Genomic DNA, 26,553 nt, shown 5'->3' on the forward strand with positions numbered 1-26,553 from the left:
CGGTCTCCTGATTCTCTTCGACATGTACAGTATATGTCAGTGTGTGCGTGGTTTGGTCTAGGTCCTTGTACTTATTACGTGCTATCAGCCCAGTATGTCTGCAGTGATCACAGTCACGCAGCCGTATTGAGTGACAAGGCTGCAGACATGCATGTCCCGGTCACAGCCTGATCCCATTAGGCCCCATTTCCTCTCAATCAGGCAGGAGGCTCTCTGATTGGCTGCTGTGATTGATGCCAAATGCGTTTTTTGGGCTGACTGGGGTCAAGGCAGGCACTTGTGGCTTTGGAGGGGTCACTGGATTGCATTTGCCAACAATGAATCAGTCAGATCACACTGATAAACGGAGAAAGTTCAGAGAGCTAAAAGAGTTATGTTTTAATTAAATTATAGTGATGTGGAGGGGAGGCTCTCTTAGATGTTAAATATTTCAGATTTTTCGCTTTTGTTTTTATGAAAAAAAGAGTAGCATTTAACTCTACCGTGCACATGTTTTCTATCTATGTTTGCACGTCTTATTGCACGTGTTATTAGAGACAAACACACCCAACTACAACACATGCAGTTAAATACAATAGTCATGCAATACATGTGAAATCCTATAATGTTTGTCTTAAATTAAACCCGTGTTAGAGCATAGGTGATGATCCAACTGTATGATCCATTTGTGTGTTTTACTTGTTTATTTATTTTTGTCATCCGTCTAGGACAAGATGTTGCGAGTGTTTGACCCCCGAGCCCAGACTACACCTGTCCAGGTAAGCACCTTAATAAATTCCTCACCACACAAACAAAACCTCTGGAAACTTGGTAAACATATGCAGCGCTCTAACAAACCATCTGTTTAGTTAAGACAGATGTTGATGTTTTTATATTTATCGAAAAACAATGGAGAAAATAGTCCCTGTCTCTCCACTGCCATTAAGTGGGTTTGTATTCCCACACTGCATTTGGTGATAAACATGTTGATGGTAACCCCGCTCACCACTGGCCACTCTCAGTGATTCATCTACTATTGATTTATGGATGTGCTACACAAGCTGCAGTCCCTGCTCTCCTCTTCCCACGGTTACCCATCCCACATTAAGCTAGTATGACCATGAACATCTCACCGCTCTCTCCTTTCCTCATCGGAAATATCTCCCTGAGCCAACAAGTCTCCATCATATCCAACAGCAATGAGGGGAGATGAAGATGAAGGGGGGAGCGACGAGTGTTTTGAGAGGCCGATCAATGTAGAGCAAATATTCTCACACTTTCCAGCATTGGACCTCCCAGGGTGTTTTAATTACTGAGGTCCTTTGTCCGCCTTTATGCCGTTGGCTTTCTCATTTTGTAAATATGAAGAATCCTGCGAAAACATGCAGCAGATTACATTTTAGAATACCTGGAAGGCACATCTCCCTGTATGGAAACTGAGGAAGAGTAGAACTGCATATTTGTGATCATGCGTCCGTGTCTCCGCATATTATTGTGTGTGTGTGCTTCCCCCATGGGTTGTTTGGTATGTGTTTTACAAACTGTAACACCTCTGTGAAAGGCATACTGTTTCAGAGGTATGTGATGTCATTGACTCTGACAGGAGGAAGTAACCTGAGGAAAGAGGTACACTATTTTCTTTGTGTCACACTGCACTGTATGCCTCCACAGTACAGAGCGCGAGTACAGTGCATGTAAGCTTGTGTTTGCTTAAGTAACAGGAGTCCGCTGGCTTCTCTCCAGCGTTTGAATCTGGATGTTTATATCAGGTGTGTCTGTGCTGAAGACCTCTTCACACACTGCTCTTTGATAGAATATTCTCCATTGCTAAGCCTCTGAGATGTAATGCTTTCCGCAGTGCTCCAGATCTCCCAAATAAATACTATCCCAGGTCTTTTGGTCAATCCGCAAACTCTGTTTAACAAATTAAAGCATTTCAAATAAAATTTCCCTTGAGTGGATGTAAATCACTTTGTGCAGCCGAAGGGTCTCATTAGTTGCGATTGAATCAGTGCTGGGTAGCCTGTGTGTCTGAAACAGCGTCTCCAGTAAGAGCCCAGTGGTTACTGGGGGTGGTGATGAGCTGCTGGGAGATTCCAGCCAAGTCCACGGCATTTTTGCATTCATTAGATCGCTGTCAGTGGTGAGCGACCGACCCTACGAGAGAGAAAGAGATGAAAAACATGTGACAAAGGTCTGAAGGCATATTTGTTTTTTAGATCCATTTTTGTGATTACATGCTTAAGATCTGGAAGGCCTGTATCTTACTTGCAGTACAATATTTAGTATTTCAGTTATTTGTTACCTTATTCCACATGTCAGAGGCAAATATTGTACTTTTTACTTAACAATGAGGAGCCTTTCTGCTGTGTAACATGTGCTTTCACTTTTAATACTTCAACTTTATTTTAACATTGTTGTTTTGTGTCTTTTACTTAAGTATATTTTCTATCCAGCTGTGATTCCAGAAAAACCTTTTTATACAACTTTGACTGTGCCACATTTTTTCTCAACTCTTCTTCAACAATAATATACTGACCTTCGTTAATAATATAAGGTTATCACAAAAGGGAACCAGTCTCTTATCACCACTGAATGTTCGCATTCAGCAGTAAATGACACAGTTTCTTGTTAAGTTTAGCTCACTCTCTCTTGTAAGCTGTCTTTTTTTCTTGATCCCTCTTTCTCTCCTGCTCTGTCTGGTTATCAAGGCAGAGCCAACATAAAAAATAATGGTATAGCTAATAACAACATATTTAAAAATGGTCTGCGGTGTATTGAGGGTTGCTTCAGATGACTGGGCCACCAGGATGCTGAGAGACCATCGAGCCAACTCTGCTCTCTTCCTCTCTCTTTACCTCTCTCTCATAAATCCTTCTGCTCTCACTGCCATGGAGAGGAAGACCAAAAAGTGAAGAGGCCTGAGTCAGCATGCTGTCCTCCTCTGCACTCCACACAAGGCTTCACCTCAAACAAAGACGAGTAACACACAGATCAAAGTTATTAGAGGGCTGCTCCTCCATTTTTAGATCTCTTGATTTGTTCTTTCGGCCTATCTCTCTGAAACAGCCAATGTCCAACCAGAGCCTCACCCTGACAGTTTTCACGTGTGCAACTTTCTCTGCCTCTCAATATAGAGCCAGTGCCTCTCTGATTAACACCCAGTCTGCTGAAAGAGGGTTTAAAGGGTGCGGGCGATGAATCCTAAACATACTAAAATATGATGACGCCAGTAAATGTTGACACATTGAGGAGTGGGAAGGGTTAGTTCCTTAACAGACCGGCAAAGCAATGTTCAAACCCATAAAACACAACATAATGTTTCAGCTGTTAAAAGTAGATTAACCCACCAGTATTTGTTTGTGTCTGATGCAAGGGCACGTTAAAGAGCTGCCATCCTGACAATCAGTTTGTTGATGTAGATGTGATGGCAGGGAAAAGCCACAAAGTAAACAGAGAGGGGCAGAGAAGTATCCAAGGTATTTGCATGTGTAACTTCACTTGGAGGTCTGTTTGGCTTCTGACATGAGAGCCAGTCTATTGTCCTCATCAAGAGAAGCCACAAGTCTTCTCTGAAAAGATTTCTTGGGAAGGATATCTTACGAAAGCTGCAGAGCATTAGAGTGAAGCGCAGTAACGTTTGTTTTGCTGAGTTGGCAGGAATTTATGTTTCCTTGTGACACACACATGTGCTGTGTGCACCAAAAACAACCAGATCATAGACAAATGGCACCTGCTTTCACATGTGTTATTTCTTCCCCCAATACTTTACTTTAGGTTTCCATAGTTGTAGCTTTTTCATTTAATTTTTCATTACATCAAATGTTGTTTTTTCTATGTTTTACTTACAAAATGCAAAGGCTCACTCAGGACAAACCTGACCTATTAGAAACGTTGCAATCATACTCCTGGTGATCCCTAGCCTATCGTTTTGGGCAGCAGGTGTACCAAAATCCAAGTGTTTCCACGATGGGACACTGCTCATGTGCATCCGCTGGTGTCCTGGTTGAGCCCATGGGAGTAGAATCGAGTCGAGTGGGGCTGGCTCATCCTTGTGGCCTGCATTGAACTGTGTTCTCCTCTAGCCAGGTGGGGTAAATATAGGCCATAATTACAGCTCTGCCCTCGCTGTATTTATGTGAAGTAAGACTGTGCTGGGTAATTAAGGTCTTGGCCAGAAGGAGCAGTATATACTGCATCTGTAATCAGTGCAAGTGTGTATGTTTGTGCACGAGCATACAACATGTTGTATTTAGGTAGTTGGCAAACAGGGAGAGTGCATGTGTGTCCATACATGTGGCATCCTTTTATTTCCACAGTTAGTCCATTAGGATGGACCTTAAACAAACTTCTGAGCTAATACAGTATGTCATGAACCTATTCCAATATATCTCTTTGCTTAAGAGTTACAATTTAGTGTTATTAAGTTGTCACATTAGCTTTTCAATCTATTAAAAGGCATTTAAATTGATAAAAACATAATTAATTGAATCCTAAGTAAAGATAACAACGGGAGAATCATTTGGTCCCAAAGAAAACATTATAGCATTAAAGCAGTTTTTACTGAAGATCTTGGTTCTGCCCATCCTGCCATAACATCCCTACTCTGGCCTCTTGTTTTTTGATGAGTCTCTTTCACGTCTTCATGTAGGCCTCCGCCCTGCTTTCCTGTTCTGAGCTACCCGACCACTCAGACCAGTAGACCATACGATGGAAACATCATCAGGCACATTTGCTGACCTGAAGTTGTGTTGTGGATTTTAGGACACGTGCCTTGGAGGGCATTTGTGTCTCCTCTATCCTGTCTCATTCTATCTCTTGATCTATCCCTGATGTCTGTGTATTTGCTGAGTATGTGAGTGTGTGCCTGTGTGTGTATACCATGTGTTCTTCAAATTACAGTGCTGAAAATACCCCTCATAGTTTTGGCCCAGTGCTGGCCGTAGAGCTGTCGATCTGCGGTCGCTGAAAGAGGAGGCAGACGGGAAAAGGGAATAGTTTGCTGGACTTGGGGGCCAGATTCCTCTTTTCAGCTCAAGCTTCTGCTGCTTTGGGTGAAATTAGAGAGGACCATGGGTTGGAATGGGTTTGGACTTGAGGAGGGAACGCCTGGCAGGGCCAAGGAAAAGTACAGCGGTTTCACTGCTATAGGTGGCTGAGAGAGGCCAGTCATACCATCTTTTATATCCTCCCATAAATTACACAGACCGAACTCCCTGGTGTGTGTGTGTCTAAGTTCTCATTAAAGGCAAAAACACTAAATTTATACGTCTCAAATGTTATCGTTGGAAATGTGTGTGTGGTTAGGGTAATTAGTTAGTTAATAATGCTGAACTATGTTTTTATTATGGGGTGATTCTTATTTAATATCTACTTCATAGTTGGTTGTATAACTTTTGCTTGGTTAACTTTATAAATAATAACACACAGGTTAATCAAATAATAATTGGCTTATGGCCTGCAGACAGCAGATCAGCAGTCTCTTGGATTTAAGCCACAGGTTGATGAGGGCAAGCCCAGAGACACATTCATCCTCCAGGATTTAAAATAGTATCATACAATGTTACATTTATTTTAACATATGTAGACACGGTTGTGGAAATTCCTTTCTTAGTCCCAGAAATGTTCAGTATTCTGTTGTACCAACAAGTGATTTCTTCTCACGTAATGATAATAAGACTCTGGCCAGAGAATGAGATATTGATACTTCCCGCAGAATGAAGGTTGTTTAGATCTTGGCAAATGTCTAGCACTAACACCACAGGGATACGGAGTCAACATTATGAAATGTGAAATATAATGTCTGTAAAGAATCTGTGCTCATTCCAAGAATAGGTCACAGCCTTCCTGAATGCTAAGCTCCACATTCCAGCTTCACAATCTACATTATATTACCGGAAAAACAGAGCCAAAAATGCTTTTGTTTTTCTTTAAACCTTTTCATATATATAGCCAACATACCCGATCATGCTTGTTGGCTGGAACAACACCATTCGTGATAACGTGATTTACATTCCTCTGACACTTTCTGCATGTGTAGCTTGGTGGTTCAACACAGATTTTTACTGCTCACTATGTGTTGAACAGCAATTTCTCTTCACAAATGTAAACATGACTTAGCAGAAAATATGTGACTGCATGAAGCACATGATTGAACACAGTATCGCACCAATATCCTCCCTTTCTTGTGGAAATATCAGGTCTTGTAAATAAAGACAGAAAAAAACACCTGGCAAGAAGTACGTCTTTAATTGTGCGTAGGTCAAGCTGCCAAGGTTGATCCCCATCTGACCAATGTAATCCCTTTTGACCTTTGATCTTCTCATGGCTGATAAATATATACCATTATGTCACCTCTTATTAGTCAGAGCTTCACTTGATATGCACTATGCTGCATCAGAATGCATTTATTCAAGTATTCAAAATACCAGTGTTCACTTATGCAGGTCTGTTTCTTCTTAACCATCGCATTTCTCTGCCCCTCCCAGCCCTCCCTCTCCCCTTTGTTTCCCTCATGGTGTTTGTCTCTTTCTATGCTAACCCTCTTTCCAAAAATATCCCCAATGCATGGTGTATTGTGCCGGTATCTTTCTCCATTTGACCCTGCTGGGTTCAGGGACCTGGTAATAGCCAGTTGTTAACTCAGCACAGATGTTTTGACCCCCATTCCTTTTCTTCTGTCCGTCTTCTCCCCTCTCACCAGCTTTCAGCTCCTGGTGTTACTGGCCGCCCCTCTGCCAGTGCCAGGGTTTGTATAGTTTAGATGATTCTGGCTCAGCTTAGAGGAGTCTTCAAATTAGGGATAGTTTCTGAACAGTGGCGCAAAATCTGGATATTCCATTCCTGCATGAGAGGAGTCCGTCTCAACCACGATTGATAAATCAGTGCTTAATTTTGATGACTTTACTCCTCTATGTGCTTATTTTCATTGTAAACTAAGAGATAATTTGCCTTTGGTTTGGTTGGATGTCATGTTTGAAGTATGTTTTGTATGTTGGGGTATAAACAGGAGGATGAATGTTGGTCAGTCTGGTTGCTGGAGAAGGAGCTCAGGGGTTAAGGAGTGCAGGGTCGAAGATACAAGGTTCTGATTTTAAGTTTGAAGGGCTTTTAGCTGCTTCAGCAAACGATCAGGGTTGGTTTGTGTGTGTGCGTGGGTTTGTGGGTGTGTGCTCTCGGGTAGCGCTGAAGTATTTCTTTGGAGGGAAGAGTAAGAGTGGGTGCCAGCTGGCAGCGGCGCAGCGACGCAGCTCTTTGCTCACATGTGTGTGTTGTTTGTGAGCAAAGGCCTCATTAATGCGCTGGCTGCCCGGGGACTCAACTAATTATGGCCCTATGCACATGTGGGTGACACCTGGGGCTAGAATTTGATCACAATAAGCTTTTTCTGTTGCATCTTGGAAGTGAAGAGTCATTATACTGGGAACTTAGTATCATTCATTTTGTCTGAATCTTTCTGAGTTGAGAGAAGAAAAAGGTTGAAACAATCATTATTACTTTATACATGAGATCAGTTCACATGGGACTCCCTTGTTTTGAGATTCTGTCATCATTTGAACGGGGATAGAAATCTTGTGGATTAATCTAATATAGGAAATTAATCACAACATTGACATCAGCACAGTTTTAGCCTCTTGCAGCTCCCTTTGGACTTCCTCTTAGGTTGCCCTCTCTATCTCTGTTTCACTTTTCAGGAACCACAATGTGGAATCAATAAGGCTCTGCTGTGCTCCATTTATAGCATCCATTATATTTAAAACAAGCAAATTGTTTCTCTGTCTTTGCTTTAAACTTGGCCAAAGTCTGCCGCTCCTGAAGGTATTACAACAGCAGGGAGAATGTGCTCTGTTTTTGGCCAGAACAGCAGAATGAGGTGTGAATTGGCTTGTCGTTGATCTTCTCCTTCCTGTGTTGTTTTCAAAATGATCAATTACTGTAGTTTGTTTGTTAAATGTGTGTGTTTTTTGGCGTGCAAGTATCTGAATGAAGCAGGCACTGTTTGTGTGTGGATTCGTCCTGAGGGGTATGGATTGTGTGGGATTGTGTGCATCAGACCTCAGTTACAATGGGACCACTGTCATTACATTACAGAGTGTGTTTATGTAATTCACTAGGAATAAATATGTCCTGTAGAGTTCCAATGCTTGCTCTCGAAACTGTACCCCCTTGGTCTTCAGCAGTACACATGAACGTATGATGTCTATTCCTAAACCATACACCAAATTCTTGTGTAAACGTACCTGCCAATAAACCTAAATCTGATTAGGATTCTGTTTCTGATATGAACTGTTGGCAAGAAATCAAAGGAGAGACTAACAGACTCCTTCCATTTCTGTTTGATAAAAGGCTTTCTTTTCTGCACACAGTGACAATAAAGAGAACCCAGACAGATCACACATAGATTTTTACACTAATCAGACCGAGCAGCATAACAGAAGTTGTCTTGTCAGACTGTCCGATGAGATGCATACACAGTAGGCCCCAAGTACAGCGAGAACAAGACATGACTCCAAAGAGCCCCGAGGGAAATAAAGTGCTGTGTCGGGGAGGCCAGCTGACCGTAGTTTGACCAAGCGCTGGTGCTATTTCCATTATCCTGGTTTTCTCCATATGCTAATCGTTCTGGAGGTTAGCTAAAAGAGACCACAGGCAGTCGAGCTGCAAGTGAGAATTATAAGACAAACCTCTAGTGAAATTCATGCTGTAATTTATTTAAAATGTTAAACAACTTACTGGGGAGCGTGCTCTCACAGAATGGAAAGATTTGTTGCCTACTAAGAGAGTCTAATGTTTTTGTTTTATCAGACAGAAAGCCAAGTTGTTAGGCATCTCGCATCTTGTAGGCAGGCCCAGCTGAGAAATGATGTCTGTTAATCCTTTATTGGCTATTTGGTTTAGTAATAATAGTATTTATAAGTGTTTCCATTATGTCAGCACTCTTCTGTAATTGTAAGTGAAAGCCAAAACACACTGCTGTTCTCAAAACTTTAGTTCAATACCGAAAGCTTGTTGAATCGCTTGTTATTATATGGTGAAACAATATGATTTTAGCTAGTAACATAATTAGCAAAATAACAGATAATGATGATCATATTTAACTCTAAAACTGGGGTCATTTTTTTTCTATTTTACAACCTTAACTATTTCCCATATTACATCATCTCAATTAAGTAAAGCAAATTGAATAATCAATCACATATAATCAGAGTTTATTTGCATATCTTTGACTCAACCCAGTGTTTTATAAATCCTAAAGTAATTACAATGTTTTAAAGTAAAGGGGATGTGTGGCTGCAGTCGATAATCCACCCTACCTCTTCAGCCACAGCCACATACCTGTATTAGTGCTGAATGTTTTCCTTCTATGCTCACTGTTTATGCGAGTATAGAGTCCCTGAAATCTGGTTCACACATGTCTTATAAATGCCACATCCTTTCCCAACAAAAAAGCCAACTTAGGTCATCGTTTACTAATTGAGCTTCTTAAGACAACAGGTTCTGCTGCACTTTGTGGTTTGACGCAAGAGCTAAACAGTTCTCCCCGAGTGAAGCTGCTGAGTGTCGGGGTAAAGTTGGCGTTAGGGGGCCTGTCGTATTTGGGAATTCTCTACAGAGCAGTGCGAGCAGCAACAGGAGATTGAGCTATATGTTAGCATAGAGAAGATGAGGTAATTAATCAAGCTGTCAGTCGGCTGCCTAAGGTCTGTTGCGGCACATTGAGTGTGCCAGGGGTCAACACTTGAGCTGTGTGGGCATTAAAACGATACCCAGTGTTTATAAGATATTCGCCTCATCATTACTAAGTATGTTACACATTTGATCTCATTGCACATTTATGTCCCTTAAGGCTAACACCTGCTGCTGTAATTATAATCACATTTAACTTGTTTTTTCTACTGTGTGTGTTGCACGACTTCACCTTGCTATGATTGTTTTTCAAATCCTTGAAGTGGATGCAAGAAAATTCTGATATTGCTCTTTGATTACAGTAAACAAATAGTACATTAAGAAAGGATTGTAAAACAAAAGAAAAGCCAGTATTTACACAGCGTAACGGATTCCATGATTATACACAAATGACATGATCAAAACATGCTGTGCACACATGTGCCTCCTGAGCGAATCCAACTGTGCACAACTCAGGCTCCTATACAAATGCGAGGGGGAACTTTGAAGATGTGAAGCCTCTATGAAGTGGTTTCAGGGAGGGAGCAAAGCCAGCCAACTGTATCCGTTGTGGCTAAGAAAGAGCTGTGAATGACAGCAGGCACTGGAGGGTAGGTCAGCCTACAGGGATTGAGTGGCTTCATGGTGTGTCTACAACAGTATGGACATGATTTTGATAGTGTTGTGTGCTTCTGCTATGTCTAACAGCCTCTTTCCATAAGAATCCAAACCAAAGAATCATCTCTTTGTTTTTAACGGAGCAGGTCTGATGTGCAGATTCTCATCAGCCCCTGGAGTTCCTGCTGTCGTCAGCAGCATCATTCTTCCCTCTGTCATTAGAGCCCCGTCCTGCCCCATGGATCTCTATTTGGATTTAAAGGATCAAGCCACTAAGTGCATCTTTTAGAATACCCTTTAGAATATTCATTGCTTGAAGCTCAACCAGAATAACCATCAAAAACCCCGGAGATCACCAAACATGCACTTGAAATTTCCTCTGGCTCTCTAGTGCTTCTTTTGGCCAGAAACGCAGATTCGGGCAGTTCAATGGTCCTGTTAATCGTGTTAGTTCCAGGAACAGAGCAGCTCTGTAAGATGCTCTGATCCAAGACCAGCTTCTGTGACCTTGGATGTTTATCCAGAGCGAGGCCCCTGCCAGTAGGCACAGTGCCGTTGGTGCCAGTCCCCCCTTAGTGTGGTGCAAATGGGTCCAATCTGTTGTCCCCCTGGCCCCAGAGAGGGGCAACCTCAGCCCAACTGGAACGGCTGCATTGCTGGATTTCTGACTGTGGCAACACGGCCCAATTAGCACCTTGGCTCAATAATCACAGCCTTCCTACCACTTCAGTGTTTCATTTCACTTAACAAGGCAGTTAAACTGTTTGCGTAGCCTGGCTCAAAAATCACAATGAAAGTACGCCTCACTGCACCCAAAACCTAGTGAGAATGAGTCAGATATGAGTTTGGAAAACATTTGATGACATCTTTTGGGGTTCATTACGGTATCAATAACATTAGGCTACATCGTAGGTGTATGGGATTAATAATCATTTTTTACACAAGTAGTTTAATGTCCTTGTCTGTATGCTTTGAGCCTTTTCCTAGATTCTCCATCATGTATTATTTTAAGTCAGATGACCTCTTCCTGTTTGTACTCATCCAAAATAAGCAAAATAAAAACCAAGAGTTCCTTGGCTAGATTTGTCAAGCAAATTATTGTGATTTCATATACAGCAACACTGGCTCAGACAGGGTAATGGTTTTTACACCGGCCCATCAGGTTCCTCAACAGCTGCACATGCTGGATAAAATGACTTCTTCACCAGCGAAGGAGCCATGGGCAGGACTTGCTATGTCTCCTTTTGGATTTTACAACTATGCCTAAGTCAAGTAAGAATTGTAGTCCTTTTTACAATGATGAATTGGAAAGTTTTTGAATTTAAAAGATGACCGCAGCAAACATTTAGACTGCAGCAGCAGGAGAGGTATAGCAGTGTAGTGCCAGCTATTGAAAGCCTACACCAGTGAGAAAGCTGGGCCTCCTGTTCTGCGGCTACCAGAGCGCCTAAACACACAACGTCCTTTTTTCCTGCTCGATTTTTTAGCTACTCATGGAAAAACCACACGTCTTTTATTCATGGAGCCTCAAAACATCTGTCTAACCTGTGATATAATGTGCTCTTTTTATCTCGTTCATTGCGTCTTTTTCTATAACCATTCCACATTCTCTTTTCTACTTCTGTCAATCACTATCAGGGAACTGATTGGCGTCTTGTTAAACCCTCTTTTTCCATCTAGCTTTTTTCCCCTCTTGATTTATTTTTCCATGGGGTAGAAAATATTCTTTTCCTGCCCTTTTAAAACACAGGGTGACGTCTTTGCTGTTAACAGTCGTTGGCCATAAGTCTCTTAAAAGTCTCCATGATTTAGAGAGTATTGAGGGAGGATAGGTTTAGGTTTCTCCTATTTGCTATTTTTCTTTTATTGTGTGATCATATCAAAGTACTAAAGAATATCTTTGGGTTTTTAAATATTGGTCCCATAAAATAAGTTTCTGAAGCCGACAGTGAATCTGTTGCTAAATCCATGACAGCATTGCACCTGTCACCTTATAAGAAAGGAAGGACAGGATATTCGATACATAGGATATGTAGTATGTGGGGAGTGTGCAGGATGAAATTTAGGAAATCCCCCCTGATCCCCATAAGATTGATGTGCCTCGTCTGTAAAACCAAGGCTGCAGCATGGCTTTTTATTTCACCATTTATCTATCCTATGTGTCTTATCTTAATCTTTCCACACAGAAAAGAAGAAAAAACAAACAACTGTCCCAGGGAGATGACTTCTGGATATCCCATTCTAGCTTGATACTATATTTAACCGAGGATCATTCCAGTTCGTATCACTATTCCCCCCCCAGGGCCTGCATCCTAGTTGACCTGGCCCCGTATCTCTGCTCATAGGCCTGCTGGCTCACAACTCCTTTTTACTGCGCTGTTCGTCTCATTTGCTGACACAAAGGAAATGAGACGGGGGGTGGGGGGTTTTGGAGTGCAGTGAGTGAGTATGACTGCAGGCAAGGCAGATGTTAAAAAAAGGATAATGACATTAACAGTCTGCAAGGTGAATCAGTAGAAGTACTTTTAGTAATTTGGGTCTACTGTTTTTCAATATTTCTACTGAAGAATTGTTTGGAAACTGTGTGTACTGTATAAATGCACACTCTTCTTCATCGATCGTGAGCTCAAGATGTTTGAGCCATGCGTGTCAGTGGAGTCATTCCTCAGATATATACTATTACAGCTGCATTGCACAGCTTCTGACCTCGCACATTCATTTTAATCTTCAGATAGAGAGAGAGTAAAGGAAGGAGAAGTATGGAAAATAAGAAAAGGACTTGTGGCTTCTGAATTTCTTTGAGAAAGGAGCAAAGCGTCAGCTGGTTCTAATTAACGTAGAAAAAGTGTCTGTAGGCAGCATATTAAATGAAACAATAAAATGGCTGGTTTGATTTTCATCTTCTGACCCCTTCAGTTTTCCCCCCCCTCCTTCTTTCCTATTTCCAAAACACTGTCTGCTTCTGTTAAGTCAGAGTTACGTTCAACATAGTGAATCCTGACTCAGGAACACAACTTAAATGGGCCATGAAGGCAGAACAGGATGAACAGAAACCCAATAATTACTGAAAAGACAAATTAGCTATGGATGAACAGACTGAAAGCCAGTCTGTTTGAGGGGTGATGAAAGGTACAAAGCAATGGGTATTGATTAGAGGAAGGGAAATTAAAGAAAAAAACACACAAGTCTTTGAAACGAGTGGAAAGATGGAGAGAGGGGAAAATGAAGGAGCAGGTTTAACTGATGAGTGGTATACTGTATATGTATATATGGTGATGTGCTGCCTACACGGTACACAGAAAGGCCGGGACACGCACTGTTGAAAAACCAGCAAGCAAACTCATTTTAACATCATAAACTTCAGATACATTAAGGCAAGGGGAAAATACGAAAGAGAATACACATATTTACCATTAAATGTTGAGTCATACAATCAAATTGCGTTTTCAATTTTTGGATAAGAATACCAATATCACTGTCATGTTGGTATGATACTTATAAAAATACAGCCCACAGCCTGGTAGTGTAGCTTTGCATAAAGACTGGTTATGGGGCAAATACTCTACTACTCGTCATACTGCACTGGCTACAAAAGACCAACAGTCCAACCTCATTGGGTGATATTTCGCTCATTTTAAAAACAAATGACGGACTGTAAAATGTGATGTGAAATGAGTTTGAACATTTCAGAGCATGCATGTATGATTGCCAATAATCAAATCCAAACACACATTATCTCTCTGGAGGATCTGCCACTATACTGTATAATAACACTGGGGGAATTTGGAAAAATAAGCACTTGATCTATCAGCACTCTGAATGAATTACAGATCCGCTGGCACTCATTAAAAACTTCCCCTCTCAATTAATCTGATACACATAGAGATGGAAAGATGGACAGAAAGAGTCAGAGAGAGAAAGATGGAGGGAGATGCAGAGATTGTGATTGTTCCCATATGTGCATACAGACACCTGATATCTGTCCTGTTGGGTGAATCAACATTCTCCATGAATGACACAGATGTGCACTCCGTCTGTTGAAGTTCAGAAGTTAAAAAGCTGAGGGAGAAGGCAGAAGGAGATGGACTGATCCTGATTTGTTTATTTTGGGAGAGTATATTTAATAGACTTATAAAACTGTAATTGGCCAGACTTCTGACTGGCACGTTCTTGTGTCTACTTCTCCGTCTGCAAAGTGTCTAACTGAACTCTAAAATCTGCCCGGTGTCATTTGAGGCTTTCTTTTTCTTCTCCTTTTCATTCCTTCTTTATTTTTATTTGACCTGGCTCATCAATTTTACCATTTAGTAGTCGGAAAAGTAGTTTCTCACATCCTGAAGCAGACACCTGTGTTGGTGATATTCTTTTCCCAGATGTGATGTCCTTTCTTCAACTTCCTCTTTTGTGTGTGTGAGCCAGTCACTTAAAACAGGTGTAGCTGATTCTTTACACTTCTTGCGCATGTTGTCCAGTCATGAACCATTTCTCTTTCTTTCTGTGTAAATTTCATCTGCTATGATTCTTTGTTTGGCTGCTAAGGAAAACTTTTGTCTTATTTTTCTCTCCGCTCTCCCTCTGTGTTGTGATCGATCTGAAGCATGTGTGTACGTTTCAGCCACAAGGAAAGGCGAGGGGCTCTAGGTGAATGGGGCTTAAGTTAAATTTATGGCCGCAGTTGAAAGATAGTGTTTGGCAACATTTATATACACACGCACACAATCCAGATGTTGTGTCCTCTGGCTGCCCCGGGGCGTTTGTATTATGGCCCTCTAACGGCTGCGTTACGCTACCTTAAGCTGAAACACTGTTTATTGGGAAAAGGTGATCTGAGGCCCAGCACAGACCCCTAATCCTCTATTGGACTTTAATCGCTCAAGCCGCCAAGCCCTGATGACACCTTGTCAAAGAGCTCAAAGTAGCACGTGCCTTCATATCCGGATGAAGGATGACATCATGGCGGTGTGATGTGTGTAGCATGTATAGCTGTCTGTACTGAGAGACGTCAGGTCGGCTCATCTTCAGCCCTGAAGCTGGTTGGCTCAGGCAGCGGAGTGCAGGCCTGAGGTATGCTGTAATGGCAACAGTAAGCCCCTCTGCTCCAGAGATAGTTCACAGAAAGGTGATTTATTTTAGGTGTTGTTTTTTTATTGACTCCCTTGAGGAGTAATTTGTCTGTTTGTCCTCCTTATCTAGAGTCAGCATAAGGACGGGTTTCTTTTGAGGTTCTTGAAAATCCTAACTACTTTTTAGCCAGACAATAGAAATGGGTTCAGGGATGGCAATGCTCTACAGTCAGTCCATCCCTTTGGAATGGACTGAAATATCTAATGAAATATCAGATGCGATTGTTGTACAGATATTTACTTCCCAAAGACAATGAATCATATTGACTTTGATAATCCCATGGCTTTTCCTGCACAAGCAGGTTGACATTTTGAGTATGAGTGAATTGGCATATATTGGATGGATGAAATGAAATGTGGCTCATTTATCCTTGGTACTAAGAGAATTATTCCTCTATGACTTTGGTTATTCCTTTACTTTTCCCCAAGCGCCATCGTGAAGTTAACATTAGTGGTTTTGGAGTGAATGTTTCATCCAATACTGGAAGGATCCGTCTGTTAAATGCTAATGTGCATGTTATTTAGCATGAAAGGTTGGTGATGGTGGCGAAGTCATGCTAAAAACTTGTGAACCAAATATTTTTTTGTTCACATTAGAGTAAAGGTGTCTGTAAGGTACAGGTTTACAACATACAATAGTGTAATTGGCATGTAGCAGCAATTAAATTATTACAAAACAAATGTTACATGATGAAGTGATTATGTTTTATTCTTTTATCTTATTAAAGAGTAATGATGTAATGTGAAACACAGACATCATGATGAAATACTCGTCTGGTGCTTCGCAACAGTACTGCTGAAACCTGACTAAATATAGCAAAAAAAGTGATGATGCAGTATTTGTTTACTCTCGAATGCTACATGAACTCTATTGGCCTCTCCTGCTCTCAGCCACAAAAATGAATCAGACGCCACATGTTGCTCCTAAAAGCAGTTCCAGTGTCAGGCAGACCCTGAGCAGATTCAAATAGTCACAGCTCAACTCGTTCCTAGTTTGGTCAGAGTACCAACTCTGCATTGTCTTGCCCCTGAAAGGAAATCGGCCAGTGGTGCTGGTGATGAACGGCTCAATGGCAATGAATTAGCTCAGTGACTGTTTATACCGTGCTGGCTTTAGCCTTCTCCTTCCCTCGCTCTTTTCTGATCTATCGTGTTTTTGGAGGTCTTGGTTTACTTTGAACCTCTCTTATACATCTGAGCAATTTTTCATTTAACTCACTTGCAGGGACTTATCAAGGCATATATGAGTTCTGGTACCTGCAAATGGCATACTGGCTGACTGCAGGCAGAGAAATGATCTTGAGTCACAATTTAAGTGTTTATTCAACCTGGACTTATTATCAACTCTGTCAGTGCTCTGGTAGCATAACTTCAGAAACGTGTTTGAGAGCCAGGTCAGTAGAGTGTTTTATAATCCCTCTTAGTGGATAAAGCTATTTGGAAACACACAGGGAGCCAGAAAACATCTGTATTGCATAGAGATGGTGTCAGATAAAATGCTGGTATGGACTAAGACATATCATCCCTGAGAGAGGTGCAGAAGTGCACATCTGAAAATTTACTTTTTAAAACTCTGATTTGATGTTGGCATATGTTCTAAACATACGTAACAATGTCAAGTCCCCTCATAGCTGAGAACAATACATTTGGTGTGAACCACCGGTGTGGCCCATAAGCACACATTCATCTAAATGCTTAGGATTTATAGTTCGTTCCATTTCAGCGACAAGGACCGTTCCAGCACAGGAGTCTTCATCAGTCAGTCGGCGTTGCACAGAGTGGAAAAGTCAAACATTTTGGAAAATACGCTTTTTTTCAACCCTTCAAACTCAAATTTAGAGAATATTTTTTTCCATCCATCCATCTTCTCCTGCTTATCCATCAGGGTCGCGGAGGTAACAGCTCCAGCAGAGAGCCCCAAACTTTCCTTTCCCTGGCCACATCAACCAGCTCTGACTGGGGGATTCCAAGGCGCTCCCAGGCCAGAGAAGAGATATAATCCTTCCACCTGGTCCTAGGTCTACCCCTCGGTCTCTTCCCAGCTGGATGTGCCTGGAACACCTCCCTAGGGAGGAGCCCAGGTGGCATCATCACTAGGTGCCGAACCACCTCAACTGGCTCCTTTCAACGCGAAGGAGCAGCGGTTCTACTCCGAGTCCCTCCCGGATGACTGAGCTTCTCACCTTATCCCTAAGGTAGATGCCAGCCACCCTGCGGAGAAATCCCATTTCGGCCGCTTGTATCCGCGATCTCGTTCTTTCGGTCATGACCTATCCTTCATGACCATAGGTGAGGGTAGGAACGAAAATTGCCCGGTAGACAGAGAGTTTTGCCTTCTGGCTCAGCTCTCTTTTCGTCACAATGGTGCGGTAAAGCGACTGCAGTACCGCTCCCGCTACTCCGATTCTCCGGCCTATCTCACGCTCAGTTGTTCTCTCACTCGAGAACACGACCCCGAGATACTTGAACTCCTTCAATTGGGGAAAGGCCTCATTCCCTACGTGGAGTGGACAGTCCATTGGTTTTCTGCTGAGAACCATGGCCTCAGATTTGGAGGTGCTGATCCTCATCCCCGCCGCTTCACACTCGGCCGCGAACCGATCCAGTGGGTGCTGAAGGTCACAGACCGATGAAGCCATTAGGACCACATCATCTGCAAAAAGCAGTGGTGCAATCCTTAGCCCACCGAACTGCAGACCCCCTCCCTCATGACTACAGCTCAAAATCCTGTCCACGAATATCACAAACAGGATTGGTGACAAAGCGCAGCCCTGGCGGAGGCCAACCCTCACCAGAAATCGGTCCGACGTGCTACCTAGAACACGGACACAGCTCTCGTTTTGGAAGGACAGATATTGGATGGCCCTGAGTAGAGACCCCCTCACCCCATACTCCCGCAGCACCTCCGACAGTATCTCCCTGGGAACCCGGTCATACTCCTTCTCCACGACCTTGAGACCACTGCTCCCCGCCGCAGCTTCGGCAATGGAGGCTTTGAACACCGCCCACTCTGGTTCAATGTCCCCAGCCTCCACAGGGATGCCTGAAAGGCTCCACTTGAGGTGTGAGTTGAAGGCCTCCTGGACTTGGGATTCCTCCAGACGTTCCCAGTTCACCCGCACTACACGTTTGGGCTTACCAGTTCTGTCCAGAGGCTTCCCCTGCCACTCGACCCAACTCACCACAAGATGGTGATCAGTTGACAACTCCGCCCCTCTCTTCACCCGAGTGTGCAAAACATGCGGCCTCAGGTCCGATGAGACAATAAAAAAATCGATCATGGACCTTCTGCCTAGGGTGCTCTGGTACCACGTACACATATGAGCATCCTTATGTTCAAACATGGTGTTTGTTATGGCCAATCCATGACTAGCACAGAAGTCCAGTAACAAACCACCACTCCGGTTCAGATCGGGGAGGCTGTTCCTCCCAATCACGCCCCTCCAAGTGGCTCCATCATTGCCCTCGTGTGCGTTGAAGTCTCCCAGCAAGACTAAGGAGTCCCTTTCGGGAGCCCCATACAGGACTCTTTTCAGGGTCTCCAAGAAGGCTGAATAATCTGAACTGCTGTTTGGTGCATAAGCACACACAACAGTCAGAGTTTTCCCCCCCATAACCCGCATGCGTAAGGAGAAGACCCTCTCGTCCACTGGGGTAAACTCCAACAAAGCGGCACTCTCGGGCAACTCCGGAGTAGAATAGAGTCCAACCCCTATCAAGAAGGAAGGTTCCAGAGCTGACGCTGTGCGTAGAGGTGAGCCCGACAAGATCCAACTGGTAACGCTCCACCTCCCGCACAACCTCCGGCTCCTTCCCCCCCAGAGAGGTGACGTTCCACGTCCCCAAAGCCAGCTTCTGCTGCCCGGGTCTGGTCCGTCGAGACCCTGTGCTTTCACTGCCGCCCTTCTGGCAGCGCAGACCCCATCGCTGTTTCCCGTAGGTGGTGGGCCGGCGGGACAGAGAAGCGGAGGTGTGGCCCACGTTGCTTTTTCGGGCTGTGCCCGGCCGACCACCAGACGTTCGCCGAGTCCTCCTTCTGGGCCTAGCTCCAGAAGGGGACCCAGGGCTTCCTCCGGGCCGGGTATCCTCGCTTTCATGTGTGTTTGTCATGAGGTCTTTTGAACCAATCTTAGTCTGGCCCCTTACCTGAGACCAATTTGCCATGAGAGACCCTACCAGGAACTCAAGGTTCCAGACAACACAGCCCCCAGGTTCATTGGGGCACACAAACCTCTCCACCACGATAAGGTGCTGGTTCTCGGAAAGGGAACCAGCACCTTGTATTACATCTTAAGTTCCAAAATCAGCAGAACTAACAGTCAAACCTAAATGTCACTTATTTTTTTACATATTTTAATTGGTACATAAAGACTATACAAGTTGTATCTATTACTCAGTACTACTTCCAACCACGGTAGTGAGACACTCAATTTTGAGACACTTGTACTTGCTCAGTGCCTCAAGGGGCTGCTGATCAAGAAATGATTCATCCCAAAATTTTTGCCTCATTTCTACATATCTATATCTACTACACAAGACAATTAAAGTACTCACATGGGGAAGGGAGTACACTTTTAAAATTCCCTTTCCTTGAAGTGTTCTTTGTATAAAACAATGAACGCCCTTATCTTCAATTTTATTCTGTCTCTCAAACTCCTGCTGAGCAAGCTAACACATATGTGTAGTTTATTGTCTGCTTCTACAAAGCACCCAAGAGAGAATTGGGAAGAGCAAATTGCGCTAAAATGTTTGGTACAGACAGTTTAAAGAAACTTAATCAGAACCACCGTTTCTCCCTTTCAGCAGTCGATTCTAAAACCGCTTGGCCGAGCATGTGGCGAGAGTGACGTCTGGAAGGAAGGAGATTGTGGGTTTTAGTTAGAATTGAGAGGGCCCACATGTACGTGTCTCTCTACGTGGTCTGGCTGGATTTAATAGTCCTGTTCGTTTCCTATTTGTCCTACTGTTCGCTTTGGTTGTTGATTTGGCAATTGCTCATTGAACTCAGAGATGATTTTACGTCAATGGATGTTGTACATTTAACAGCAGTGTTACGCTGTAACCTACCCCATGTTAAGGGATGCAACATGGCAGCTCAAGTTCGCTCTTTGTTTTTACAGTCTGTCATCTGAGGCCATTTAAAAGTGACAGGATGAGGCAGCAAACTCTGAGTGTTGAGCCTTGGAAAAATAAGCCTCTGTCCTCTTGCCATACACAGATGTCCAGCCACACTCCTCGGGGTTAGTGTGGCCATAAAAATGACAACAGTAATTTGGGTAGACGAAGCACTCTAAGGGGCCAAAGGAAACTGTTCCATGGAAACTCCATTTCTGACCTCCGTGTCTAATGGGAAAGCTCAGTGTAACTGTAGTATTAGTACACAGATTTCAAGGGGTTCTCTGTCTGACTGTGACACCTTACTATAAGTAAGGACCTGACGGATAAGCTTTAAAGAGCATGATTTTAGAGATTTTTAAAGACCATGTTACTTAAAAACCACACTTTTAAGTAGTACATTGACAGTCTGTGAGCTAGCTTTGTGCATCTCTCTTGTACTCGCCATCATAATGACAGTACATCTATATGGGGTTAGATCAGTCTCATAATACACAAATGCACACAGAAGGATTCACACAGCTCCAGACAGCGCAAAATGCGTATATGAAGCGCTACGTCATGAATGCAAGAAATCATACCCTTGTGGGGGCGCGCTCATGTGATTGGCTTAGAATGGAGGAGACATCTGATTGGCTATAGATAGAAAACATTACATGTATGAATCGGGTGACTGTCAGGGGAGTCTCAAAAAACCCACACAGGAATGCACAGCAATCCATGAACAGAAAGCGGTTTGTGTTTGCAGGTTCAGTGGTTTTAAACGGAAAACAAATGTGTGTGTATCAAAAATACATATGTAAAACTTTTTTCTGTATTTGGATTTATATATCACATTTGTGAGTGCATTGAAAAACATTTGTGTGGATCCTGAAATACAAGTGTGAATCCTTCTGTGTGCATTTGTGTATTATGAGACTGATCTGACCCCATAGATCTATGGCTTACATGATGTCTTTACAAACATTCTTTACTTTCAACACCTGCAGTTGTTTTCAGCTGTTACATCTGACATTATGTGTCCTTTACATCTGCAGACCACCTACCAAACCCAGCATGGCAGTGCTGTTTTGACACATTTTCCCCATGGAAACACTGTAACAAAGTCTCAGTACCATGAAAAACACACACAGACATGGAGTATCACAGTTAGGTAATCTAAGCCGCACTCAGGGCAAAAGTCACCTTGTCTACTACATCAACAATAACAAGCGCTCCTTTCATAGGACAAGTCCTGTTCTGTCCAACCACAGGGATCTGTCAGAGGCACCTGGGAATTGTCCTGTTTGTCGTCCTTCCTTTCTCTGTCTTTTTCTCTATCCTGCAAATCATTCTCTCATCACCCCCCCTCGTTATCTCGAACTTTACCTCCAGGTTTTGTTTAAAGCCAGGGTTCATTCTAGTGACATTGACTTCAAAAAGTTAGGATCAAGGAGTCTAAAAGATATATTTGTGTTAAGGTGTTGTTAAAAATGTTGCATTGTTTGTCCCGCAGAGTGCCAAGAGCCTTCAGAACAGCAAGGACTCCCGCATCCTGTGGGCCAAAGACGACTTTTTGCTCACCACAGGCTTCGATATGGTGAGATACTGAAGCTGCAGCTTGTTAAATGTGCTTCTTGCATTTACAGTTTTCTTTGTGATAATATGTATTGTCAAGAGTGAACTTAATATAGCAAGAGAACAATAACAAGTTCATTTATTTTACAATCAAGCATTGTTTGTATACACAACTGGTCAAAGTAAATGTTGCCCTGGGACCAAAAGATCAATAGCAACTAAGAAAAATATGAAACAGTGAACATTATTTAACCTCTTAGATTGTTTTTTACAGAAGTTTAACTTGGTTTGTCTATTAGATTTTTGGTGAAATGTCTCTTTATTTGCTAAAAGCTCAAAATATTTTCTTCAGGCCTTTTAAGTTTTATAGAGTAAATTATAGTGCTTTCAAAAAACAATTTAGTAAAATAATTCTACTATCATACACAAAAATCTATCTATGCAGTGTATTGTGTTGCCTTTGCTTCTGTATTTGAGTGAAAATCCACAATGAATTCTGAGTATAACTTCTTAAGATCTGATCTGTTGTTATTATATGTCATTTTTACAATACTTAACTTCTCATATTGTCGTGTGTGTAGATGCGTAGTCGGGAGGCGAGGCTTTGGGACAGCAGGAACCTGAGCTCTTCAGTCAGCTCGGTGTCGCTCGGCACTGCCAGTGGGTGAGTACAGTATTAGTGTGTTCAGCCACTGCCCCCCCACATAACTGACACAGTCATGACGCTGACCTTCTTTCACTTTAATGTCTGTCAGTGAGGTGGAGAGGGCATGTGATGCTGTCAAAGTGTGACTGTGCGCGTTTGATATAGTTTGTGTGTGGTATGTAGGTATCGCTGATTTACATATATTTAATGATGTCAGGACGGCCCTTTGCACTGCGGAGCTGAATGAGCACACAAGACCTCCCAGAGCTTTGTCACTGTCGCTAAAATTCTTGCCATTCCCTGGGTCAGAGCCGCACACAGAGACTTCTATCCTCTCTCTGCGCCCCTCTGTGCATAATCCCTGCAAAGGGTCAGGAAACAGCAGTATACACATCAACACTTCTCCCGTCATTTCTCCGCTTGTCATCTCTACTGCTGACTTTCGGCGAATGGCCCAGTTTATTTTTCCAAACACGGCTGCGGAGGGCCGGAGGAGCGAGAAAGCAGGAGCGTGGCTGCGCTCCAGAGAGGAGAGGAATGGAAGGATGGAGTGGGGAGAAAGAAGAGAACCAGTGGGAGTTAGGGTTTCTTTGTCAGATCCAACTCATGCATTTTAGTGCTGTTATAAACAGGTTTGTGGGCAAAGTCATTCTAAACTAAAGCAGACCGGACTCTGCCTGGCAAGTCAGCACACTGTGGCAGAAATAAGTAAAGCTATTATCGCTATTATTACTTTAAAAAGGCAGAGAGTACAGTACAGTACAGTACAGTAGCTGCACAAAGCTCTCTGTAGTTTGCTAGCTCAGAGTCAAGGTATGTTCTTTGGCACAAGGAATTGAGAGTCTGTGTGCCCATGTTTGGTTCCAGCAAGGATCAGAAAGTGTGAAATATAGAAGTAAGAGTAAGTTTTAAAAATTCTCAATAATACCTCAGGGAAGCGGCATCTGAGGAATCTTATTGTGTTTTCCTTCCTGTGTGTGTGTGTGATAGACGTTTAGGAGTTGACACAGCAGGGTTCTAAATAACAACTTCCACTGTCCCTCCTCCCTCTGTCCTCGTGCTCACCACTCATCTCCATTTCCTCCGCTTCCTCCTTCATTTGAGTGAGACAGATACTTGCCTGTCTGAGTGCATTGTTTGGTGCCAGCATACTTTCATGAAAATGGAGGATATCTAATGCTTGAGTTTTTTTCTCCCTAATACCAAAGCAAGACATGCAAATACTAGTGCCAAAATCCCCACTAAACTCAGCACATCAGGAAACTGGTTTCTGGTAAAACCACAGAAAATAGTGTTAATTAGCTCATTTTATTGTAAGGTTTGTCTCCCTTGTGTCTGCTCATAGGCGGAGGAATGTTGAAGTTTACTCAGGGTCTGCAGCCTCTGTTTTATGGTCGTGAATGATGACACAACTTGTAGAGAATGTACCAGCAATGTGAGGATTTCTACCAAAGTGTCCTTCTCATCTGGTGACAAGCTGTGAGGCATTCCTGATTCCTTCGTACTCAGCCACTGTCTGTTTTGTCCAAATGTCTGTCCATCATATGGGAAGTATTAGATACATTTAATCAGCACTACATTGGAGAAAAGTCCTTTGGTTTCCTGTATTTTGATACTAGTTAATTTGTTTGATTTATTTTGTATTAAACATAATTGTTGGGGAGTGTGCCGAGCACATCTGCAGTTTATCATGTATTAATTCGCTTCAATCAAGCTATCATATTACGGGTTAAGAGATTGATCACTCCCAAGGACACATCCCCTCCAGATGCTTGTAGACCAGCACTGATATAAAACAGGTAGGCAGTCAAATGACGTGAGGCCTTGGCCGCCATCGCCGTTCTGGCTTTCCCTCTTTCTTCTTGTAGATTCTTCTTTGCAAAAATATTTCCCTCACCTTTATTTCTCCTTACTCTTCTTTTCCCCTCTAACTACTATATTTTGAGCCTGAAAGATATCTACTAATTCATCCTAAGAATATAAAACTTCAGCTGTTTTGTTCTGTTTGAATGTAGCTGCAGCATTGCCCAAGGACCTGTCTGGGCTTTTTACCAAAGCTGCTGGATGAAGCACTATAACTGTCTGCTAATCTCAACAGTCGGAAGCATCCAGGTCACTGTCAAGAACAAACAAGGCTTCAGGAGTTACGTTTGGGGGAAAATGTAATCAATTCTTCTCATTTAATCATATCCATCTAGGCGACGGCCAAACTTTTTAAAGCTAAATAGCTCCTAGAGGTAGTGTGCAATCAGTAAGCACTGATAACAGAAATAGCTGGCCTATTTCTAGGTAAAGGACATGGTCAAACTGTGTAATGTTGGCTGTTTATTCAGCCTGTATCATTTTTATGAATGTTAATAAAACAACTGGGGAACAGAGGCTTGTGTCAGAGCCTCTTTCCACTCATGCTAGCTACAGTGGATTCAAATGTTCACTTTACGGTGTAGTGTTTATGCACAGGCACCATACGTCTTTCAGGATCAGCATTGCGTTATCCTTAAGTTCCCTTTGACCTTCAAGGTTTTAATTGTTTATTCCGCTTTGTATCAGGGTGGTTTTTCCGTAGATAATTTTGTTTTAGTTCAGCATTGCCTCAGAGCTTGTCTGTCATGCATAACGAAGCAGGCATGACATAGACAATATGCAGTAATCAAAAGGAGGCCTTGTCTCAATTCTTCAGTGTGCTAGATGGATTGAACCGTGCCAGCTGAGGAAGCTCAAAGTCAAACATCCATAGTGGGGCATTTCCTCCCTGTCATTTTAGGCATGAGGTGTATATAAAGATGGATTTGTTCTTTTTTCTTGCCTGTTTTTAATTAAAAGGGCCGTGGTAAACATGGTGTGTAATCAGAGCAGCAGGCTGGCTTGTATCAGGTTAGCTGTGCTCATCCACGATATTCAGTAGGACTGTTTTCTTTGGAGTGTCACAACATAAAGAGGCCCGGGAGCATGAGCCAGTAAAACGGGGTTGTGGACGGAACATAATTTGGATGGAGAATAATGGAGGGGAAATGTTTTCCTTCTTGGTTGGGGTTGAAATGGAGACTGAAAAATTGAGGGACGGAGGATGATGAGCCTGAGAGGGGTGTCTTTAACTGTGCAGAAGTAGCTATTACTGTGTGCCTCTTTTCCACACAGATCTGGCCATTGGAGAACAGTGTGGATCTCTGTGTACTGTTCTTTCTTTCAAACTCTCCCTCTATAAACCTGAATTATAATAATGAGTTTAATTGGGCCTCTAAGCCAGCTGCAATCAGTGAACTTTACAACCGGGCACGATTGCAACCAGCTTGCCGTGTAAATGCTTGATACGTCACGATAATTATCCCCCGGTTTAGCAGCAACACTCACAGATTCATTACACTCTGCATCGATACAGCTAAGTCTCGATGATGCGTGTCTGTAAAGTAGCTTGTTATCGTGCCAGAAAGCTCTCTCCGAGGGTCAGTTGGGTAAAGTTCAGCATGACAAAACTTGAATCTGTGAAAAGTCCTGGCCTTAACCCCTGTAATTGTCCTGAGTCACTACCAATGGTCTTCTACCTCAAGCACATGAACACATACAAGTGGTAACGTGCAGGCACACACACACACACACACACACACACACACACACACACCTCTTCTATAATTCCTCATCAAGGTTGCTCTGTCTTTTTCCTGGCATGAGGCTGATTAAAAAAGATCACTCTTAGCTGTTGCCCGCTATCCTGCTGATTGGTGAGGACATATGCCTGTCCCCGGAGAGACGACCCCAAATGTTTTTACAACCCAGTCACGGGTTACACAAAGAACTCGCCCTCTGAGGCAAGACCTGCTGACAGACTGTACTGTTAACCGAGAGAGAGAT

At 42.8% G+C, this 26,553-nt stretch overlaps 1 protein-coding gene across 1 annotated transcript in view; it reads left to right on the forward strand.

Annotated features, from left to right (window-relative positions):
• The window catches only part of coro7 (coronin 7), a 99,303-nt gene that overhangs the window by 8,690 nt on the left and 64,060 nt on the right, over nucleotides 1-26,553 (forward strand). Inside the window, exons 7-9 of the mRNA XM_063903379.1 lie at nucleotides 708-758; nucleotides 21,997-22,080; nucleotides 22,640-22,722. Of these exons, the coding sequence (XP_063759449.1) occupies nucleotides 708-758; nucleotides 21,997-22,080; nucleotides 22,640-22,722 (218 nt within the window). The remainder of the gene's footprint in view (nucleotides 1-707; nucleotides 759-21,996; nucleotides 22,081-22,639; nucleotides 22,723-26,553) is intronic.

The sequence above is a fragment of the Eleginops maclovinus genome, chromosome 16 (assembly GCF_036324505.1).
Source record: "Eleginops maclovinus isolate JMC-PN-2008 ecotype Puerto Natales chromosome 16, JC_Emac_rtc_rv5, whole genome shotgun sequence".
Taxonomy (NCBI): domain Eukaryota; kingdom Metazoa; phylum Chordata; class Actinopteri; order Perciformes; family Eleginopidae; genus Eleginops; species Eleginops maclovinus.